The 22,720-nt window shown below is 36.5% G+C and overlaps 6 protein-coding genes across 6 annotated transcripts; 5 read left to right on the top strand and 1 right to left on the bottom strand.

The window, feature by feature from the left end:
• The first annotated feature begins 8,741 nt into the window (after window positions 1–8,741).
• On the top strand, window positions 8,742–11,141 carry LOC130495203 (uncharacterized). Its single transcript, XM_056986518.1, has 6 exons — window positions 8,742–9,224; window positions 9,883–9,973; window positions 10,133–10,248; window positions 10,400–10,459; window positions 10,558–10,623; window positions 10,722–11,141. The coding sequence occupies exons 1-6, from the start codon at window positions 9,168–9,170 to the stop codon at window positions 10,908–10,910; spliced, it is 579 nt and encodes a 192-aa protein (XP_056842498.1). The 5' UTR covers window positions 8,742–9,167; the 3' UTR covers window positions 10,911–11,141.
• A 296-nt stretch (window positions 11,142–11,437) lies between these two features.
• On the top strand, window positions 11,438–14,935 carry LOC130495050 (uncharacterized protein At1g51745-like). Its single transcript, XM_056986017.1, has 4 exons — window positions 11,438–12,044; window positions 12,141–12,706; window positions 12,804–13,076; window positions 13,346–14,935. The coding sequence occupies exons 1-4, from the start codon at window positions 11,863–11,865 to the stop codon at window positions 14,590–14,592; spliced, it is 2,268 nt and encodes a 755-aa protein (XP_056841997.1). The 5' UTR covers window positions 11,438–11,862; the 3' UTR covers window positions 14,593–14,935.
• Window positions 14,936–15,033: 98 nt separating this feature from the next.
• On the bottom strand, window positions 15,034–19,141 carry LOC130495054 (late embryogenesis abundant protein At5g17165-like). Its single transcript, XM_056986021.1, has 2 exons — window positions 18,927–19,141; window positions 15,034–15,475 (listed from the first exon to the last, which is right to left on the bottom strand). The coding sequence occupies exons 1-2, from the start codon at window positions 19,031–19,033 to the stop codon at window positions 15,223–15,225; spliced, it is 360 nt and encodes a 119-aa protein (XP_056842001.1). The 5' UTR covers window positions 19,034–19,141; the 3' UTR covers window positions 15,034–15,222.
• A 277-nt stretch (window positions 19,142–19,418) lies between these two features.
• Window positions 19,419–20,095, top strand: LOC130495053 (uncharacterized). The gene has a single exon (XM_056986020.1). It carries the CDS (start codon window positions 19,519–19,521, stop codon window positions 19,909–19,911), a length of 393 nt encoding a protein of 130 aa, XP_056842000.1. The 5' UTR covers window positions 19,419–19,518; the 3' UTR covers window positions 19,912–20,095.
• Window positions 20,096–20,229: 134 nt separating this feature from the next.
• LOC108860194 (protein OXIDATIVE STRESS 3 LIKE 3-like) lies at window positions 20,230–21,625 on the top strand. Its single transcript, XM_018634097.2, has 2 exons — window positions 20,230–21,077; window positions 21,162–21,625. Exons 1-2 carry the CDS (start codon window positions 20,935–20,937, stop codon window positions 21,463–21,465), a joined length of 447 nt encoding a protein of 148 aa, XP_018489599.2. The 5' UTR covers window positions 20,230–20,934; the 3' UTR covers window positions 21,466–21,625.
• A 183-nt stretch (window positions 21,626–21,808) lies between these two features.
• LOC130495052 (glutathione S-transferase F11-like) lies at window positions 21,809–22,720 on the top strand (the record flags this gene model as incomplete). The annotated part of the gene is given in 3 exon segments (XM_056986019.1): window positions 21,809–22,074; window positions 22,164–22,212; window positions 22,330–22,720. Coding segments are annotated over 3 exon segments (587 nt in total), but the record flags the coding sequence as incomplete, so codon positions are not given.

The raw sequence follows: 22,720 nt of genomic DNA on the forward strand, positions 1-22,720 counted from the left end.
GTACCATGTTCTGTCCCCAAATATTATGATAATATAGTATTCACTAACATCAAAATATTCGGAACATAGACTTTATATTACTATATACCTTTTCTCAATTTATTATACCGTGATTCCAATACAGTATAATATAATATTAGTCATGGTTGGTTTATATAAAGAAAAATATAATTTAGGTAGATACAAATAATATAATCCCTAGTGTCAGTTGTAAAAGAAAAAAAATAACCCTAATGTCAATACGACATGAAGGTATGTAATGTATAACAAAAAATCCTTAAATCTGTTTATCATAACTCAAGATAGGAAAATAATAAATAACTTACAAAACTGGCTCTAAATTACATATATAGCTATCTTAAGATGAAACCACAAAAAAATCCATCGTTAGTTAACATTCAGTAAATGGATATCCAATAATAATTAGTAAATATATAGAGATAATGTTAATGGCACAAGATGTAAATATTATGATGAAGTAAGGGTAAGGGCGATTTCCCAAATGTACTTCGGTTTTAATATGTTAGATATTGTTAACCGAAGAATAGGGAAAATAAATTAAAATGTATGAAAAAAACTAAACTGCTAAGAGTTATAATATGTGGAATGAAAACTGTTGAATAATTTTTTAAAAATTGGAAATTTTTTGGGGATGGTGAAATACATATTAGATTGATTAAAATGTTCTTATAGTATTTAATTTATTATAAGAAAAAAAATCATAATTAAACTAATTACTACAAAATGTGAAAATAACTAAAATTTGTTATAAATGTTATATAGTATTGATTTTTATATGTTACCATATAATTATAGTATAATTTAATTGATTATAATATTTTACATTTAAAATTTACTATCAATGTTTATAAACATAATGCTACATATGTTAGTGAATACGCCATCAAGCTTGTTGAGTAATTTATTAAACTATTGAATCTATACAATTGAGGTTGAAAAACCTAAAACAAATACGTGGATTTGTTTGGTTGAATAAATTTAACTAGTTGAAAGTTGAAAAAATGGAATCCACAAATGATAATTTCTCTATTTTTTAATACATCCTAATTTTTACATATCAAATATTTTATGGAATAAGTTTTTTGTAATAAAAATATTTATCGCAAATTCATCATTTCATAATCTATAAATAGAGACTTGCTTTATCTGATTTTAAATATAAAAAATATTTTTTATTAAATAATTATGTGGAAAATAAAAATGATGTGAATAATAATATGTAAAAGGAAAGTGTTGAATAAAAAAACATTGTAATGGTCTAAGCTCATCATTCACCAAAATGAGTGTATAGTGGTGACACAATTTGTGAAAGAACTTTGTGAGTTGAGAAGGTACCTTGTTAATTTAAGAAACAATATACAAAATTTTTTTGTACGGTCCAAAATATTTATGCTCATGTATATTTACTAGTTTAACCACAAATATGGTGTCTCTTCTATTTACAACATTTCATCCAAGCTCAGTTGAATATGTTTTCTCTCTTCTTTAAGATAACAAAGATCTATATGTTAAAGTATCTGTTGCTAAATTTGAGGGAGGAGAGACAGCGAATTCTTTTGGTTCCTGGAGGCATTCATATAAGCAAAGTTTCAAACAGTGTCTCTTTGTAGAGCTTCTTAATAGAGAAAGAAGTGTGTGCTTTATTTCTTTGTTAGCTTGGATGATTTGGTTTAATAGTATCAATGAAATTTTTACATGAGCTCAAACCATAATCAAATGCCATAACAAATAAAAGTTCAGAGGAATTTATTTAAGTACTAATTTAATATTACTTTCAAATTTATCACTAAATGATGATAATTTAATAAATACGATAACTGTATGATTAAAATGACTAAACTAACACTCTTAATCTTTTATAAAATTTTAATAATCATTTTATAAAATTTATAAGTTAACTTCACTCCTTAATACTAAATACTAAACATTAATCACTAAATCCTATACTCAAATGTTAAAATATTTTGGTTTAATGTATTTTTAAAAATGATAGTCAACTTATAATATTTCAATTAGTTTCTCTTAAAGTTTTTTACTTTATTTGTTATAGATAAAGTTGTATAGGTTAGTACATACAAGTAATATATTGTTATGAATACATTAGAAAGCTTCACATTGACCATGTCTGCTTTCACATTGCAATCATGCTAAATACCTTAAGAACAAAATTGTTACTCCAAATTCCTTTTCAAATGATAAATTTTAGGATTCAAATAGTTAGGCAAAAATATTTAACTTCTATATTTACAGCGATCAACTAATTAATAATAAATTATTTATATTTATTTGTTTTAATCTGTTTACATCATATTTTAATGATATTTTAAATTCATTTATCATAATTATTATACTTTGATATTTTTTTGTTTTTCTATATTTTATAAAATATTTCATTAATATTAAGGAAATTTCACTTTTACCGAGTACCACTAGTTATGTTTATCTTCATTAAAGGTACATTTTCAAAAATATATTCTTTATTAAAAAGATAAAATATAGATATATAAATATAAATAATTATTTAAAATAAAGAAGTAAAAAAAATTATATAGTTTTTGAATTATAACTCTTCAATTTTTTTTTTGGAAATTTTCTTTTGGAAACTCGAAAATTCCTTTTGAATAGTTTTTGTACAGTTAGGTATTTATTTATATATTTATTAAAATTGAAACTCCATATTTCAAAACCACATACTATAAACCATATGCCTAAATTAGTTAACCATAAAATTATAAGTGTTTATTTACCGGGAAAATTTTAATTTTGCCACAAGTTTGATACTATTTTCAAATTTACCATCAATTAATGAATATTTTCAAAAATATCCTAAATTTATGATAAAATAACACTAAGTTAATTTTTTTAAATATTTATAGAACATTTATAAACTCAATCCGACCATTATTATTAAACCCTAAACAGTAATCACTAAAATATAAACTCAAATGTTAATAATTTTTTTATTGAAGGTATTTTAAAAATTGATACTTAACTTATGGTATTTTTAACAATTTTCTTATTTACCTATAAAAATAAGGGTAATCATAGTTAAATAAACATAAAAATAGTATTACAAATGTGGTAGTTTTGGCGATTTTTCATTAAAATTTTCATATTTTACATTAATTATATTATTTTATTACTTATAAACTAAATCTACATTATATATATTCAAAATAACATGAAACTATTCACAATCTTTTATATAATTTTATATTAAATTTTATCAATTAGGATTTTATCTCTTCGTTAAAATTAATAAATAGAAAAATTTGGATATTTTTATTGATATATTAATTACGTTTTAATAAATATTTTATAGTAAAATTTTAACAAGTTTGTCTTTTTTTGCTCAACAAACAAGTTTGTCTTAAAACTTATAAAACAGTGGGTACATCACTGTTCATATTTTAGGCTAATAGCTTATTAGGTTCAAATCAACATAATCCTAAATGTAACTCGGATTGGAAACCGGTGTGAGAGACAGTCGGTATGATTTTTGTAAACCGAGTTACATTCAAACCAAGCCGACCGAATCTAAAAGAGAGACAAATTGGAATCATCATCCTCGTAACGAAAACGCTACCTTCTCTTCTCTTCTCTTCTCTCTTCCTTTTTCTTTCTCGGAAGAAAGATCTTCCTCGTGTTCCTGGAAATCAATCAATCGTCTTCGTTTAGTTATCTCTGTTATTAATAGAAAGTACAATAGAGGAGGGATCAGGGAGCTTTTGGGGGCGTTGACATTGAAAGCAGGAGCAGACTCACAAGAACTAGAGAGAGATAATAAAGTTGAAGCTTTTCATTTTATTTCTTTCACTCAAAGGTTTCTTTACAACTTAGAGATGTATTTATATCAAAGACTGAAAACCCTAGCTTTGTGTTCCACCGTTGATCAAGCTGTGATTCCTTCATGAGATGTTAACAGCTGGAATCGATTATGCAATGTCATTGTCTTCTCTTTTCCGTACTCTGCAGGACCACTGCTTTCTCTCTTTTTCTGTTTTCGATTCCACAAGATGTAGCCGTTGAATAGTCTTTTGTCCAAGTGGGCTTTTGTTCTATTTCCGTTAGGCCATCTTGGTGAAGCTTGTTTGAGCTCTAATAATCTCACGGCCCATCTCTTCTTCCTCGTGTATACTCTGTTTCGTTTCAGAAACAAAACTCTGTGTTTCTGAAACTGGTTTCTCCTTTTGTCTCCACACTGACTTTCCCTTGTTGTCTACATGCCCCCTCAAACTTTGGGTGGGAGAAGAGACCACACCAAGTTTGAAACGGAGCTCTTGAAAGTTCTTCACCGGTAATGATTTGGTAAATATATCTGCCAGCTGAAGGATTCCTGGAATGTGATGCACAATTAATTTTCCCAATGCCACTTTCTCTCGTACGAAGTGGAAGTTCACTTCGAAGTGTTTGGATTTCTTGTGCATAGCTGGTGTAGCCGAAAGATAGACTGCTGATAAATTGTCACAAAATAACTCCGGTGGAGGTCCTTGAGGAATGCCTATTTCCGACAAGAGATTTGAGAGCCATATAACTTCAGCTGCAGTGTCTGAGAGAGTTCTATACTCTGCTTCTGTTGAACTTCTTGAGACCGAATCTTGTTTTTGAGCCGACCAGGATATTAAGTTCGAACCCAGGAAAGTACACAGACCTCCTGTTGATCTTCTTGTGTCAGGACAACCTCCCCAGTCACTGTCACTATAAGCCCTGATGATGGAGTCTGTGTTTTTATGAAAAGAAATTCCAAGAGAAGTTGTTCCTCGCAGATACCTCAAGATTCTTTTTAGTAGATGAAAGTCTGTTTCTGTTGGAGAGTGCATCTTTTGACAAATGTAGTTGACTGCAAACTGGAGGTCCGGTCTGGTAAGAGTCAGGTATTGGAGTTTACCTGCTAGACTGCGAAAGTAAGTAGGTTGAGGGAACAAGGCTGACTCGTCGGGTACTCTGTTCAACTGAAGAGGAAGTGGAGTTGAGACTGGGGAACAATCCGACATGCCTGCAATATGTAGAAGATCCTCTGCATATTTCTCCTGATTTAAAAACAACCCATCATCTGTAAACTGAGCTTGCAATCCAAGAAAATAGTGAAAGCGCCCCAAGTCTTTCATTTTGAACTCTGTATTCAAAACATCTATCAGTTTGTTGATGAGGTCATTGTTGCTTCCTGTCAAGGCAATGTCATCTACATAGAGCAGGAGTAAGAGGATGTCTCCATTGCGGTTGTAGATAAAGAGAGAGGGATCTCTTATGCTGCAAGTGAACCCAAACTCCAATAAGAAATCACTAAATCTGTTAAACCAGGCTCTAGATGCTTGTTTCAGTCCGTAGATGGCCTTGTTTAGCTTGCATACATGACCTGGTTTTTCTGGATTGATGAAGCCTGGAGGTTGGTGCATGTATACAGTCTCAGTCAAGTCACCATAGAGGAAGGCGTGTTTCACATCTAGCTGTTTGATGTCCCAGTTGTTCACTGTCGCTAGATGAAGAACTGCTCTGATGGTTGGGGATTTCACAACTGGACTGTATGTATCTAGATAATCTATCCCCTCTTCTTGATCATAACCTTTGACAACCAGTCTGGATCTAAGACATTTGACTGTTCCGTCTGCGTTTAACTTGATTCTGAAGATCCATCTGCAACCGAGAATGTGCATATCAGGTTGATATGGCACCAATGTAAAGGTGTCTGTTTCATCAAACGAGACCATCTCTTCTGTCATTGCACCGTTCCAACCTGGGTGTTTCAGAGCTTCTGCAACCGTTCTTGGCTCAGTTGGAGTAGTGGTGACTGTAAACAGCACGTAACGAGGGTTAGGTTTAGTAACCCCGACTTTTGATCTAGTGATCATTGGATGTTGAGCCTGAGTAGTTGACGTTGTGGCAGTGTTCTTCACTTGGCTTTGAGATGTAGAAGTGTTGTCACCACTGCTATAGTTGTTATTTTTCTCAGAACTTGTTGAGACACTAGTAGTAGAAGGTGTCGCAGAAGATAAACTTGCAGGAGGATCAGTCAACCTTTGCGGTAGAGTCCCAAATTGTATCGGAGAAGTGTCAACTGAACTTCTCTCAACTCGTTGAGGAGTTGTGGTACTTGTAGAGCCATCATCTACATTGTTTCCAGGAGGTACTGTTTGTAAGGGAGTAGCATTCACATACATCGGAGCTTGTACATGCACAGAGTGATGTTGATTTGGTGTAGGAGTTGACGCAGAAGTAGAATTAGAGTGTAGAAAACTCTGTTGCCAAGCTGAGAGTAGAGGAGTGAATTGCCTTTGATGTAGATGAGAGTATGTTGTTGCAAAGGGAAATATTTGTTCATTGAACAGGACATGACGGCTTATATAGACTCTTCCTGTGGTTGGATCCAGACAACGGTACCCTTTGTATTTTTCATTGTATCCTACAAAGACGCATTGCAGAGACTTGGGATCGAGTTTGTTCGAAGCATATGGACGAAGAGAAGGGTAGCATGCGCTACCAAATATCCTTAGTGCCGAGTACTCCGGTTTCTTGTTGAACAGAACTTCATAGGGGCTCTTGTTGTCTGTCAACACTGAAGAGGGAAGTAGATTTCCGAGAAAGCATGAAGTAAAGAACGCTTCCACCCAATACTGGTGAGGAACTTTGCCTTCAAAGATCATGGACATCCCAAGTTCTGTAATGTGTCTATGTTTCCTTTCCGCAATGCCGTTTTGTTGTGGCGTGTGCGGACAGGAAACAAGCTGTCTGATGCCGTGAGTAGAGAGGTGTGTTACGAAGTCTCTGCTGATGAACTCGCCTCCCCCATCACACTGGAACATGAGGACTTTCTCATTCAGTTGTTTTTCCACTAGATTTTGCCACATGATGAACACAGGAAGAAAGTCTGATTTCTGTCGCAAAGGATAAAACCAGCAATATCTAGAGAAGTTGTCAATAAAGATGACATAATATTTGAATCCTTGAACAGAAACAACAGGAGAGGGACCCCAGAGATCACAATGAATCCTCTCTAGAGGTCTACGAGACACAAAAACAGAACTAGTGAAAGGAAGTTTTGAGCTTTTGCCAAGTTGACATGAGTCACAGATCTTGGTCATGCTCTTATTGACGTTAATAGCTTGATTTCTTGATAGAGTTTGTAGAATCTCTGCACTCGGATGACCTAACCTCTTGTGCCACACTTCTCCACTTGCCGCTACTTGTCTTGCAGTGTAGAAAGCAGAAAAGGTTGAGTTCTCCAATATATAGAGGTCCTTATGTCTGTTTCCTTGAGTCAGGATTTGCTTGGTAAGCTTGTCCTTAACATATACACCATCACAATCAAAGGTGAACTCACAAGGAAAATCTACTGTCAACTTTGATACTGATAAGAGAGATTTTGCAATATCTGGACAAACCAAGACATCCTTAAGTGACAGAATACCTGCTGAAGTTTGCAGAGGTACTGATCCTATGTGAGTGATGGGAAGGAAGTTTCCATCTGCCACCATCACCGAGTCATTGCCTTGATAAGGTTGAGCAGTTTGAAGATTTTGTTGAGTGTTGGTGACGTGTGCAGATGCTGCTGTATCTGGGTACCACTCAGCGCCATTGTAGGATTGTCCTTGTGATGGAGGATCATTTGTAACATGAAGAGCTGCCATCGCTGCAGGAGAATTCTCACTCTGAAAAGATATGTCAAATCTTCTGTAACATTTCAAAGCATGGTGACCAAAGCGTCCACATATTTGACAAGTGGGTCGAGTTGAGTTTCCGTCAGGAGCAGAGTTGTTGTTTGAGGTAACTTGTTGATAAAACCCACGACCCCTTGTAGAGTATCCTCTTCCTCTTGATGAGTAACCACGTCCATTGTTACCTCCTCTGCCTCTGTATTGAGTAAAGTGAGGAACTTGAGAGAGGTAGTTGGAGTTTTGAGATCCATCAGAGTAGTTTTGACCATTTGTGGACACATGAAAGGCAAGATGAGGTGAGACTGAGGTCGGTGTGTTTTCGTAAGACTTGAGACGGTCGTCAAATCCAGTAAGTCTTGGTACTATGTCTTCAAAAGTAGGAGCCAGAGGTGAGTCCATAGTACCTTCGACACTGGTCTTGATAGGTTCATATTCACGACCTAGTCCTTGTAGCGCGGCAAAAATCTTCATCTTTTCTGTAACAGGGTTGCCTATAGAGTTTAGTTGGTCACACAAGCCTTTGATTTCTTTCAGGTAGTCGCTCATGTTTTTGTTGTCTTTGGTGACGGTTTGAAGACGACGCTGTAGTTCGAACAGTCTGGATGAAGAGACACGGTTGAAGTGATTCCCGAGATTAATCCAGACTTCTTGTGCCGTTTGTGCTCCAAGAACTACACTGAGGATGTCTTCTGAGAGAGAACCGACTAACCAAGCTTGTACGATTTGGTCAGATCTGAGCCAGAGTTGATAATCAGGGTTTGGTACGTCGCGGAAGCCTCCATTGATGTTGGGTACGTGTATGGTAGGGATAGGAGCTGGAGACGCTCCATTCACAAACTCTAGAAGCCCAACTCCAGAGAGAAAAGACTCAAACTGACGTTTCCAGTGTATGTAGTTTCGTTCGGTGAGCTTGATAGTAACGCAGTTGGCTATATCAAGCTTTGGTTGAGAGTAGAGATCTAAGGCGTTGTCCATGGCTCAGGATTCGCTCACGAGAGCTCTGATACCATGAAAGCAGGAGCAGACTCACAAGAACTAGAGAGAGATAATAAAGTTGAAGCTTTTCATTTTATTTCTTTCACTCAAAGGTTTCTTTACAACTTAGAGATGTATTTATATCAAAGACTGAAAACCCTAGCTTTGTGTTCCACCGTTGATCAAGCTGTGATTCCTTCATGAGATGTTAACAGCTGGAATCGATTATGCAATGTCATTGTCTTCTCTTTTCCGTACTCTGCAGGACCACTGCTTTTCTCTCTTTTTCTGTTTTCGATTCCACAAGATGTAGCCGTTGAATAGTCTTTTGTCCAAGTGGGCTTTTGTTCTATTTCCGTTAGGCCCATCTTGGTGAAGCTTGTTTGAGCTCTAATAATCTCACGGCCCATCTCTTCTTCCTCGTGTATACTCTGTTTCGTTTCAGAAACAAAACTCTGTGTTTCTGAAACTGGTTTCTCCTTTTGTCTCCACACTGACTTTCCCTTGTTGTCTACAGACATGGGTCAAACTTTTCGCAAGCTTTTCGATACTTTCTTTGGCAATCAGGAAATGAGGGTAACTCCCCTTCCTTCTCTTAATCTTCTAATTGAATTTTTGATTCTCGTCTTATGATCGTTTACTAGGTTCCTTTTTTTTTTAATGGAATCGCGTTCGTTAACCTATTGTGATGTATAACGATCATTCTTAGTTTTAAACCGCTTTTGCTTTGCTCACTGATCGATTCTGGGATGTATTTTAGAGATGTTCGAAGGAGTTACTTAGTTGTTTCATTTGCCCTCAATTGACTCAGATTCACTGTATGGAATCTATTGATGTAGAAGTGAACGAGTGATTGAATGCTACCACATAATGCTATTAGCTAAGAACATTCAATAGCAATATACTAAGTTGTTTTACTTCTGCCATCAGATAGAGTGTTCATTTGCAGTTGTTTAGCTATATGAATCGAATTTTGGGAAAAAAATAGAAAGTTCTCTTGCTACAGAATCTCCCTTCAGAGTACCTGCACATTTGAGAATCTTGATGTAACCAATTCCACTTGTATACACAGAGAAAATATATGATCTTTTGTTTTCTTTGTATCGATGGTCTTGCTTATACACCCAGCTTGTTAGTCACCACAAGTGCAATACTTTTAACTGATCTGTGCTGCTAAGATTCTGTGGTGATACTTCTTGATTTGTTGTTGTGCTATTGATTGGGGAGACTCCAGGTCGTTATGCTGGGTCTGGATGCGGCAGGCAAAACAACTATACTCTACAAGCTCCACATAGGAGAAGTTCTGTCCACTGTTCCCACAATCGGTGAGTTAGAAGATTGCTTCAAGCAGCATCTTGATTGGTGGTCTCTTTGCGATTTTTTTTTCTTTTATCTCACCACTCTTAGTCTGTCATGTACTGCAGTTTATGATGGCGGATATGTTACTGGTTTGCTGAGGATTTTGAACTTTTTTCTTAACACAGGTTTCAATGTGGAGAAAGTCCAGTACAAGAATGTGATGTTCACAGTTTGGGATGTTGGTGGCCAAGAAAAGCTCAGGCCCTTGTGGAGGCATTACTTCAATAATACCGATGGACTTGTATGTCTACACTTATCTCGCCTATGTGTGTAGTCAGATAGTTATTCCATAAGAGTCTTTTCTCATCTACTTGCTCTGATTCTTCAAATGAGAATTTTCAGACAGATGATCTCCTCATCTTGTTTCTCTGATTTTTTTCTACGCCTTGCAGATATACGTGGTAGATTCCTTGGACCGCGAGAGAATTGGTAAAGCTAAGCAAGAGTTTCAGGTTATACTACTCTACCTTTAGATATTGCTGCACAAGGCCCTTGTTAAAATTTAGTCTCTGCAGAGTTTCTAACCTCTGCTAACTGATTTTTTGTGCAGGAGATCATAAAAGACCCATTCATGCTTAATAGCGTCATTCTAGTGTTTGCAAACAAACAAGACATGGTAAAAAAAAATTCAAAGCCTTAGTTTTCCATAATTGACTTTTTTTCTTATTTCTTTGTCATTTACCAATATTCATCCTAACTCTGTGTGAACCTCAGAGAGGAGCCATGTCTCCCCGAGAAGTATGTGAAGGGCTTGGCTTATTAGATCTCAAGAACAGGAAATGGCATATACAAGGCACATGTGCTCTTCAAGGAGATGGCCTCTATGAAGGCTTAGACTGGTTATCCTCTACGCTCAAAGAGGTTAGAGCAGCTGGTTTCTCATCCGCTGGCCCCTTGTTTTAACCTACTTTTGTCCGCATATGACCAAATCAAGCTCATGGTGTCTCTCAAGTCTCTCCACCATTATATACTTTTGTTCCATAACCAAAGTCTTCTTCTTGGCCTCTGAAGACTTTTTGTGAAAGCCAATGTTATTATCAAACTATACTCACTGTTTGCATGATATGACGCTTGGGCTTCATTGTATACACTGATGAAAAAAATGTTTAATATGCAAAATTATCGTTAATTGTCCCCTTTGAAGCTACATGAAGTAGGTGTAATGATGGGATATCCTTTTACCTCGATAAATTATTGAATACCTTGATTAATTAATGAATAGAGTGCAAAAAAAAAAAGTTTTGAATAGAGCTCAGTCGAGATTTTAAAAAGTTGAAAAAATTTACAAATAAAGAAAAAAAAGGAATGTGGTGGGCCTAAAAATATGAAACCTAAAGCTTACGTTAATGGGCCTTTAATTCAGTAACGTAGCACGCGCTTTTCGGGAGCGCGTGTTAATTATAGAAACGGCGCGGCTCGCAATAACCATCCGGAGGAGAGAGAGAGACGGAGAGGAGCGAGAGACTAGAGGACGCGGAGGTTTCAGAGAGAGAGAGAGACTAACTGACATAGGTTTATATAGAGGGACGGTGGAAAGCAGAGAAAGAGGTTTAAAACCTAACCTGCGGTAGAGAGAGAGAGAGAGAGCGTAGGATTGTTATTATGGGAGTTCTCCAAATCTGAATGGAAAGCTTAGTCCTCGCCGTATTCACTTGGTCCTCGATCCGCCGCGAGTCGTCTGTATCACCGCCGGCTGAGCTTCTTTTCAGGTAGATCATTGACATCACCGTAGAAGGAACTTGTATTCGTCTAGAGAATGGTAGACTTTTGAGACCTGTTTCCCCTGAGTAGTGACTTAGAAGAAAACTCGTAGAGAAAGTGTGATCTTGAGTGTAGAGAGGGAAAGAGAGAAAGGATGGGAAGTCCAGGATCAGGTGCGGCGGATTGCACGGTTGGTTCGATTGTGTGGGTGAGGAGGAGGAACGGCTCGTGGTGGCCTGGGAAGATACTAGGACAGGATGATCTTGACTCTACGCATATCACCTCTCCACGATCTGGAACTCCGGTGAAGCTTCTGGGGAGAGAGGATGCAAGTGTGTAAGTCTCTCTTTCTTTTATCTGTATTGATAAAACTCTTTCATTAGCGTTTGGATTTGATTTACTGAGAGCATTTTTTTGTGTTCATGTTTTTAGGGATTGGTACAACTTAGAGAAATCCAAGCGGGTGAAGCCGTTTCGGTGCGGCGATTTTGATGACTGCATTGAGAAGGTAGAGACTTCGCAGGGGTTGACGATAAGAAAGAGAGAGAAGTATGCTCGTAGAGAAGATGCGATTCTCCATGCTCTTGAGCTTGAGAAGGAGATTCTGAAGAAGGAAGTGAAACTAGAAACTGTTGGCAGGCCTAGGGATAGGGCTAGGGGTGACTCTCCTGATGCAGCCAAGGAGAGAATGGTTGTGTCTAGGGGGGTTCGTGATATCTCTAATGGGACACGAGAGTCCACTGGTGGTCTAGGGCGTAACCATGTTGGTGATGTTGTGCATTTGCGCAAAGATAAAGAGGAAGACCAGACGAGATTTGAGGAAGCGGCACAGCCGCGAATGAGAGGCTTGCAGGACTTTGGGCTGAGAACCGCCTCTTCAAAGCGAAAGTTTTCGTCATCCAATGGTCCTGATACTTCCTTCAAGTCTCTGGCCAGAAGCAACTCTTCAGCTTCTTCTAGTGGAGATCATAGCATGGAGAGACCTAGTTTTACCCTCGGTAAGATGATTTGCAAAAGTGTGTAGATGGTTGGACACCAAAGACTTCTGGCTCTTGACATAAAATTATCATGCAATCAATTTTGACTCTGTTGCAGGAAAGGAGAAGACTAGGAATTCGATGGAGGCTAAAAGGACTAAATACATGTTTGCACCAAATGAATCTAATGATGTTTTAGGTCTTCATGAGAGTTTGCTAAGCCACAGGCAGGCAATGCATTCCTCCTTTGCTGGTGACCATTCTCGTTATTCGCTTTCAGAGTATGACCCTCCTGATTTCTTGGAAGATATTGAATCTGTTTCTTCTGAATCCGAAACTGATTCTTCTGATATGGAGGAGGATACTGATGATGACTTTCCCTTGCTGTCAGGTGAAGCTTTTCTGGACCGCTAAAAGCTAGTTTCATATCACATTAATATTTTCTACTTTTGCAAAACTTAGTTTTCAGTTATGTTCAACGATACTCACTTCTGATTCTTCTTTGTCTTCCATTGGTGTTAAGCCTCTTGACTTTAGAAACCAGTTAACCGTTTTGGTTGCTTGGACAAAAGTTATCTATGTGCGCATCGTAGTTATCTATGTGTGCATAATTTTTAGCTATTCCCTAACTAGAGTTTGAATTTCTTTTTTCTCGTACAGGAGCTGGGCGTCATTCAGAGCAACGCAATACTTTTAGTAGACATATGTCAGCAGAAGATGAAAGCACCAGCAGTGAGGAAGACTGTTATGAGTCATCCATTTCTGGCGACTCTTCTCACCTTTATTCCCAAGATCCTGATAATGAAGATGGTACAGTTTCCAAGTGGCAGCTCAAGGGAAAAAGAAACATGCGCAATCTTCCAAGAAGGTCTGCGCGTAAGAGGGAAATGCACCGCAATCGTCTGGAAGATGGAAGATATTCTGAATATAAGAGAAGGGCATTTGCCTATGGATTAGATTCTAGTGGGACAAATGACATGAGCGATGGAACTGATGACACTGATCCCAACGAGAGACAGTTCAGGGACAGAATGATTGGACCAGGTGATGATGAGTATCGGCTCTCAACTATGGTTGCATCCGGATTTAAGAACATCTACAGCCATGACATGCTGGACTGGGATGATGATCCTTGGGAAGGCCAGATTGGTAAAAAGAAGCGATGGGAGGAAAAATTTGAAGGTTCAGGTCAGGAGTTCCATGCTTCTCATCGACATTCTAGAAGAACTATGTATTCTCCATTGATGGATGTGGAATTAGAAGTACGAGGAAGCTACCAGAAAGGGCCTGTCCCAATTGTCTCCCTGATGAGTAAGTTAAACAGCAGAGCGATAATTGGACATCCAGTGGAAGTGGAAGTCTTAGCAGATGGTTCCTCTGAGTCATATATACAGAGAACTGAGTACTTCGGTAATGAAACAACATACCATGACAAACCCTTTCTACTACCCCAGGCTTGGAAGACTGCAAGAAGGAGTAGCTCACGCGTTCCACGGCTGCATCCATTATCACCATCACTCGAAGCCGATGCTGGTGATCATTCTCCGTCAGGTCAGGGAAGAAAACCGTTTTTTAAGAAACTTGGTTCGGGAAACTTTAATAATGATGATAACTCGCTGAGGAGAAGCAACCTAATGCACATTCCACGACCACCTGGAGAGAGAAAACAGCAGCAAAAGAAGCTGCTGAAGAACACAAACGCAACCCCTAGTCAGAAGACGAGGGCACTGTCATCATTTGGCAGTGAACAAGCACACAACGGGACAAAGGCGATGGGGGATGGGACTCGCGAGCTATCTAACAGACGTGTATTACCTGGACCACCAACCGTGGCCTGCATACCAGTCAAACTAGTTTTTAGCAGATTACTGGAGAAAATAAATAGACCGCTGTCAAAGCCACAGTGAAAGCCTTTTATAAGAGAAGGAGTAATCAATAACAAGAGCTCTGTACTCTAAGCCTAAACGAGATTTACAGGTACAAAACATATAACCATGTCTTGTGTCTGGTTTTCGTAGAATGGGAGTCACGTTAGGGCATCAAAGTTCTGGGGTGATGGGTCTTTTTGAGTAACCATCAGGCTTTGTTTATGTACTCTGTGAGGAAAAGTTAGTCGTAGGGAGAACAATTTACGTAGAGACTCTGGTTACTTATTGGTACAGATGAGGTGGAGAGTTAGAACAATGATACAACTGGTTCGTTTTGTATATTTATTTATCACTCTCTTGAGAAAGCTGTCTCTTTGATTTAGTTCCAGCTTTAGATTTGTTAGTGTTTTTTTTGTGCTTTCATTTGCTGAATCTTCTACTCGGTTTGGTTTACTCAATAATCAAATATCATCGACTCGGTTTGGTTCGTTTTTGAATTATATAATAAAACCCTTAAGACATATTAGACGGGGAAAACAAAGGGACCCTTCAGACATAACAGACCTTGGAAGGTTTTTTAGGATACTACTACTTGACATACAGTTTGTCTACTTGGAAACTTATTACAACATTAAACCATCAGAAGAAAACGGCAGGAGAAAGACAGACTTAAACATGGTGAGTCTTGTCCGAGTCCTCGAGACTTGTGGGACGAAACCAAGCAGTCTCCTCCAACACCGCCGAGTCTTGGCGAGCAGCCTCCGCTGCTGCACTCTGATCAGTCGTGGAAGGACCAAAAACTCCGGTTTGAGGATGAGGAGACCAGTATTTATCAGAATCTGGCTTTATGACGTCATCAGGAACTGCAGTTGCCTGCAATTCATCCTCCACGTTCTTGTCATAAGCTGAGGAATGCCCACTCCTGTTAAAATAAAATTATAAATTTGAATGATCTGATTAAAGTTTCCAAGGAAAATTAATAAAAACTATTTTTCCTGTTGGGTGGGAGATAGTTGTTAGGTAGGTGAGACATTACCAGTTTACCACCACGAAATACCCACAACAAGAAATGAACAATTCTTATAAATTCTCGGGTCTTTGTATATTTATTAAAGATAGTTTTGTTTTCTGAAATGGTGAACCGAAAAAGTCCTTAAATAAAATATGAATCAAGTAATGTCAAATATGTCATGGTCAGCTTGCTATCAATTTACATATCTACAAAGCTGTCGGTCCAGTTCTTATCGTAATCTCAAAACTAGATCATGACCCGCGCGACCGCGCGGATTTATTTTTTATTTTTAACACATAACATATATTCTATAATAGTTAATATAATTTGAAGTTTGTCCTTTTCACATAATATGGTTTTATATAATTTTGAGTTTTCTCATTGTTTAAGAAAAATGTTAAAACTATTTTTTCTATTAATAATTTTTCATTGGTGTATTAGAGATATAACTGTATGGTAAAAACACTAACATAATATCAAACAATACGATTTGGTTTTGACATTGTGCTTTTTGAGAGTTTTTTCTGAATGTTTTGTGAATGTCCAATGATAAATACGAAGGCAAGTACTTGTACACACATTTTAAGTGGGAGGAATTGAATATTTTCTAACCTATTAAGTTAGATATAATAAATACAAAATCTATTGACACCGAGATTTTAGGTATAGTAGAATAAACTTGGAGAAGAGGGTTTTCCATATTCATGATTTTTCAAATCTGGCAATTTGATTGTGAATATTTGATTGTAACCGAGATTTTAGGTATAGTAGACTCAACTTGGTGAAGAGGTTTTTCAATAATCGGTTTTTTTTAAAAGTATAAATTGATGTTTTTGAAATAAGAATATACGTTAGTATATTCTATTCAGTGTATATTCAAAGTAAACCTCGATTATTTGAGAATCAAAAAAATATATTCTGATATCTTTAGTATTGAGTTTTAAAAGTTATGTATCAAGCTATTTAAAAATTTAAAGATTCATCAGTATTTGATGCCAAATAATTGTTTTTTAAATCCGATATTGTAGGTTGAGAGTTATTTGGTTAATTGAATCAATTGGTTTAGTTGTATAATGACTGGCTAAAGATTCGTGTAATTTTTGTAATTTTTTGTCAACCTACTCGTGTAATAATATTTATATTTTTAATAACATGTGTAATATTTATTTTTATTTCTATCTATTTATATTTTTATTTTTAATAACTCAGACTCGTGTAAATATTGGAGACATTTATCGTATTCATTTGACTATAATAAAAGAGAGGTTTATTGTATTCATTTGACTATAATAAAAGAGAGAGATTGTTATATTTGTACTATGATATAATATAAATATGATAATGTGAGTATATTCTAACGAAAAGAATAGATATTTTGTTTAATAGATGTATATAGTGTAAGACATAGATTTTATTGTGGAATTAATTAATGGATGGTTGATATCTAATTCTTTAAGGAAATATTTAAATGAAATGTTAGACTAAAAATAATAATGTGATGTCCAATTTAAAAATCCACCTAAAAGAAGTTATAATGTTTCTGTTTTAATAAGATAGATATAAAATAATCAGCCACGTAACGTCTACTACTCACCCAAAATAATGTATTCTTTTTTAAATTATGTACTATAGCAAATAACTGAAAAATATGTTCCTGATTTTAAAATTTTGAAAATTGAAAACCATTAGCTGCTGGTTAGAGTTTTAACATTTGAGAGAGAAGTAAACTACAAAAGTCAATGTGGATGTCAGTTCGTTGAATGGCACGTGTCGAACCCTGAATCGGATCAGCTTTGGTATCTATACTATTAAAGCAGAAGCATGTTTGTAAATCTGTCCCTGAAATTTTTATGTTTTTACAAAACATCCCATTTACTTTCCTTTTTTAAATGAAATCGTGCAATTAAAAGGGAATTTCGGCCACTTAAAAGCCCAATAGAGTTTTAAAATAAATTGACAGTCCAATTTTTTTTGTTCAATGAATTATTAAAACGAAATGTGCTTGAAACTTTCGGATCAATGGGCTTGAAATTTTCGATTATGTTTAGTAACTCATTTAAAATATACTAGATTTCGACCCGCCCTTAAAAATGGCGTGTATATTTTTGTTGGAAAAATTATTTTACGTAATAAAAATTATGATTTTAAATAATTAATAACTTGAAATTTTCGATTATGTTTAGTAACCCATTTAAAATATATTATGTTAAACCCATTTATCCGAAAGTTATTAATTATTTGAAAGCATTATCTCAACTCCTTTCAAGTTATTAACTATTTGAAAGCATTTACTAAATGAAACCTCAAAATAAAATCAAGTTGAAATAACAAATGATTAAATAAAAAAATCATAGTACGGGTCCGAATTATCTCAATTCCTTAAAAAATTAGTTTCATTTAAAATAAAAACTATATTACATAAACTAAATTTAATATAGAAAATGTTTTGAAATACACAAATGAATTTTTCAATACAGAGAGTGTTGAAGATATGAAATATTTTATTTAAGTTAACAAAAAATCAGTTTAAAATAAGTCTAACTTCGGGTTAAATAAATAAAATCATATTACGGGTTAGAATTATTTAGAGTCTTCTAAAATTTATTCATATTTAAAATAACAAAATAAGTCATATAATTAAATTTTAGATAAATTTCATAAAAATTTAAAATATATAATTTATCAAGAATCATAATTTTTACTACGTAAAATAAATTTTCCAACAGAAAAAATACCCGCCCTTTTTAAGGGCGGGTCAAAATCTAGTTATCCATTTAAGCCAAATGGCATATGCCATTTATCGTGCACTGTACAACACTTGTGCTTTCTGTACGAATATTTGCAAAATAAAAAAGATTCATTTTAAATAAAGAGAGTGGAAACTTTTTTTAGTACACTTGTTACCAAAAACCACAGATTCTTTTTATCTATTTCATTTTAATTAAACAGATATGATTGGAAAAGAAGAAAAGGGCAAATCTATGACATTGAAAATATAAAAATATGCAATATTTTAATTGATCTGAATCCGTAAGCTCCTAAAAACATAGATATATGAACTTTTTGGATCTAGGATACTCGAATATTACCTTAAACCAAGTGGAAAATAGAAGTGTTTGGACTATCAATCCAATGGTAATACACAGAACGAATCAAAACATTAAATCTCTGATCTAATATGTTTTCTGACGTAGAAAAAAAAGTTTATCAGTTTCACCATAATCAAAACATTATATTATTATACACAGGACTACACTGTTGTGGAAAAAATTAGTAGTTTCTTTCACATTTTTGTCATCAATCTATATATATTTGGCTTAAATTCCTAGAAAAAAATATAGAGAGAGAGAGTGTTTGATACCGTGAAGTGAAGAGAGCAGTGTAGGTGGCGCGTGAGGAAGCGCGTGGGATGACAGCGAGCTTCCTTAGGCCGGCGATCAATTGAAAGCTCTTCGATCTGGTTGCCATACAATACAACTCAGTTTCTTCGTCAGAGAGTAGCAGAGAAGAGAGATTTTCTTTCTTTCTTTACTTCTTTGGTTGTTGTAATAGTGAGTACGGTGGTTTAAGACAGTTTATCATGTGCTATATATGCTTTTTGAAAGAGATGGCATTAGGAGACACAGCCCAATCTGATCCACGTCTCTCACCTACCAAACGCTGCCGTTTCGCCTTCCTCTAACGCCGTTAACGAATGGACGGTGCGTGAATCGAGGCCTTCTCAGGCTTTAAAGATACGGCCCGTTAAAGTCTCAGTTCTATTATCTTAAAAAAAAAATCGATTATTTGTGCTAAAGGGCTGAAATCTAAGCCTGGCCCATTTAGTCCTCATACACGTGGACGGTTGCCACGTTCTTCACGTTTCTTAACATCGTCCCCTTTCACTTCACCGAGAAGAAAATATCGAAATTTCAAAACTGCGAAGAAATCAATTCAGATCTAGATCCGTGAGAATGGCTCTCGAATGGGTTGTGCTAGGCTACGCCGCGGCGGCGGAAGCGATCATGATCGTGCTCCTGACGATGCCGGGGCTCGATGGACTCCGCAAGGGACTGGTCGCCGTCACGCGCAACCTCCTGAAACCGTTTCTCTCGATCGTCCCGTTCTGCCTCTTCCTCCTGATGGACATCTACTGGAAGTACGAGACGATGCCTTCGTGCGACGGGGAGTCCTGCACGCCGTCGGAGCACCTCCGCCACCAGAAATCGATGATGAAGTCGCAGAGGAACGCGATCCTCATCGCGGCCGCGCTCGTGTTCTACTGGATCCTCTTCTCCGTCACTCATCTTGTGGTCAAGATCGAGCAGCTTAACCAGCGCGTCGAGAGGCTCAAGAACAAGGATTGATCGAGAGTCAGGTTCTCAATTCAGTGCAAGTCCTTTTTGGTTTTTTGAGTATTTTTTTCAGGTTTCATTGTGTTTTGTTGTTTCAATGCTTATGATCTGTGGATTGAAAGGACTTTTGATTATTCTACTTTTATATGCTTGTTGGCTTGACAAGATTGAGATGGAATTTTGATTTCTCATAATATTTTCGGTGATGCATTTAGAGTCATAAGTAGTAGTATGTGATGATTGCTAGACCACATGTTTATGACTCATCCATTTCTTTAGTGATGGTAACTCGGCACAGAACTATGCTAGACTTGAATAGTAATGCACACACAATATTCATTTTTATTCTTCTTAGTTTATAGATAGAAGTTCAACTATAGCTAATTTTTTTTGCTAATTTATCCAACATCTCGAAGATGATTGATTATATGTTTGTGTTATAATTTGAGAGGATGATTGATTAAATATGTAGAGTCTAATGATAATGATTTGTGTACGACTAACGTCAAATTTTAGCTTGTAGTAGTTTTTAATACATAACCCCAAGTGTTTTAGTACTGCATATGTTAATTGACACTTAAGCTCATAAAATTCGTTATATCTTCTCATGTGCTTAGTGGCCCCCGTACATAAATGCTTAAAATAAAGTTTGCTTATCAATCATGTCCCCAAGTGCCAATGAATCTGTTCAAACATAGTTCGACACGTATAGTTAGGTTCGTCGTATAGAGATTCTCGATGACCTCGTTGTTTCCGCCATCTGTTTCCACCCACCACGAACATGCATCCATTCTCCGTCCATTACTACGTGTCACGATCAAGAAGTATCTTATACCGACCAGGAAACTTTATTATATAACGACCGCAAAACCAGAACCCATGTTAATGGGCGTGAGCATGCTCATAATTGTCGATTAATTTTAATTACTGGCTTACTAGACATACACGTTCATCATCATAATAGTGAATTGTTTTGTATAAAAAGCCACTGTTTCTGCTCTCAAGTCTTGAAGCGGCTTTCAAGAATAAGAAAATATGCACTATCAAGAACAGATGGAGTCTCTTATGTTGGGTGAAGAACGTAAACGTGGAAATTGCGTTAGGGACGCAGATGCGGAAGCAGATGAAGGTTTTAACTCTCCTGACGATTCGGACCGTCGCAGTTCATCTTCTTTAAGGTAAGAAGAATCAAGAATCTTTCGTTTTTTCTGCTCCTTAGGGTAAGATCTTGTTAAAATAAACCTTGTTGTTTTTCACAACAGGAGAGGGTTGTCGAAACATTACAAGGGTAAGTCACAGTCATTCACGTCCTTGTCGGAAGCTTTAACAGTAGAGGATCTCGCAAAACCCGAGAATCCTTTAAACATAAAACTGAAGCAGCGACGGGGGAACACTCACTGTCGACGGCTCTCCGGATGTGGAGGTGCATCGGAGCAAAGCTTAGGCGGGCACGACGCGTGCCACTCCGGAAACGGTAGGCCGCCGCGACTTTCCGGTAACAGACCGCCTCCGAGAGCCCAGACGCTCTCGGCTGCTCATATATCAGCTTTACTCACTCGAACCTAAACCTGAAAGTTTTTAGCTTTGTTCTTTCTCTAAACCGGAACAGAACCGGGTTTCGTTTGGGACGATGTTTTCTTAATTGTGTGAATGTAAAAGTTATTAAGTACGTTAACTCCTTTAATCGTTTTGTAAATTACAGTTAATTTAAATAACTCAGGCCGTAGTAACCGTACATTATACACAAGAGATTCTGAATTCTTTTGTAAATATTATTCGTATTTTAGTAAACAACAAAACACATTAGAAAAACAAGAATTTTAATAAAAAAACACGTTGCATCTCTCACCTACTCACCGGTCCAGCGGATTTTGAAAAAAAAGAAAGATAAAAGACTTGACCCAAGCCATTGAGTCTTTGGAGTTTGATATACTCTTATCCTTGCTAAAATATTTGTATTTGTAGAAACTATATTGGTTCTACAAATCATATTAACAATTACATATAGACTTTCTGTATAATCATAATATGGTAGTCAAACTATATGGGCAGATAAAAGCAGGTAATCCACAAAGAGTATTGCTCTGTTTTCTTGAAAAGGGCATCGAGTTTGAAGTTATCCATGTGGATCTCGATAAATTTGAGCAGAAAAAACCAGAGTATCTTCTTCGTCAGGTAATAAATTCTTTTAATTTATTATCAAAGAAAACAAATTTGATTATATAGTTTACTTGCGTAGTTCTTATGTTGTATACTTGTGTTAGCCGTTTGGTCAAGTTCCAGCTATTGAAGATGGAGATCTTAAGCTTTTTGGTAAGATAATCTCCCCAAATTTATTAAAACTCAATGTAGATTTATTTCTCGACTAATCAAAAGTTACTGAAATGATAAATACTTAAATATGTTCGATATTTGGTTTAAAAAAAAAAGAATCACGAGCCATAGCGAGGTATTACGCGACCAAGTATGCGGACCAAGGAACGGACCTATTGGGCAAGACCTTGGAGCAACGAGCCATCGTGGAGCAGTGGATGGAAGTTGAGGCTAACTACTTCAACGTTGTGGTTCTACCTTTAGTTATAAACATCGTGTTTACGCCCAAGTTCGACGTTGCTTTGGTGGAAGAGCTAAAGGTCAAGTTCGATAAGGTCCTGGATGTATATGAGAACCAGATAGCTACGAACCGGTACTTGGCCGGTGCTGAGTTCACATTGGCTGATTTGACTCATATGCCCGGTATGAGGTATATAATGAATGAAGCCGGTTTGGGGAGCATGGTTACGTCTCGGAAGAATGTTAACCGGTGGTGGAATGAGATTTC

Source organism: Raphanus sativus, chromosome 5, assembly GCF_000801105.2.
Source record: "Raphanus sativus cultivar WK10039 chromosome 5, ASM80110v3, whole genome shotgun sequence".
In the NCBI taxonomy this organism is placed as follows: Eukaryota; Viridiplantae; Streptophyta; class Magnoliopsida; order Brassicales; family Brassicaceae; genus Raphanus; species Raphanus sativus.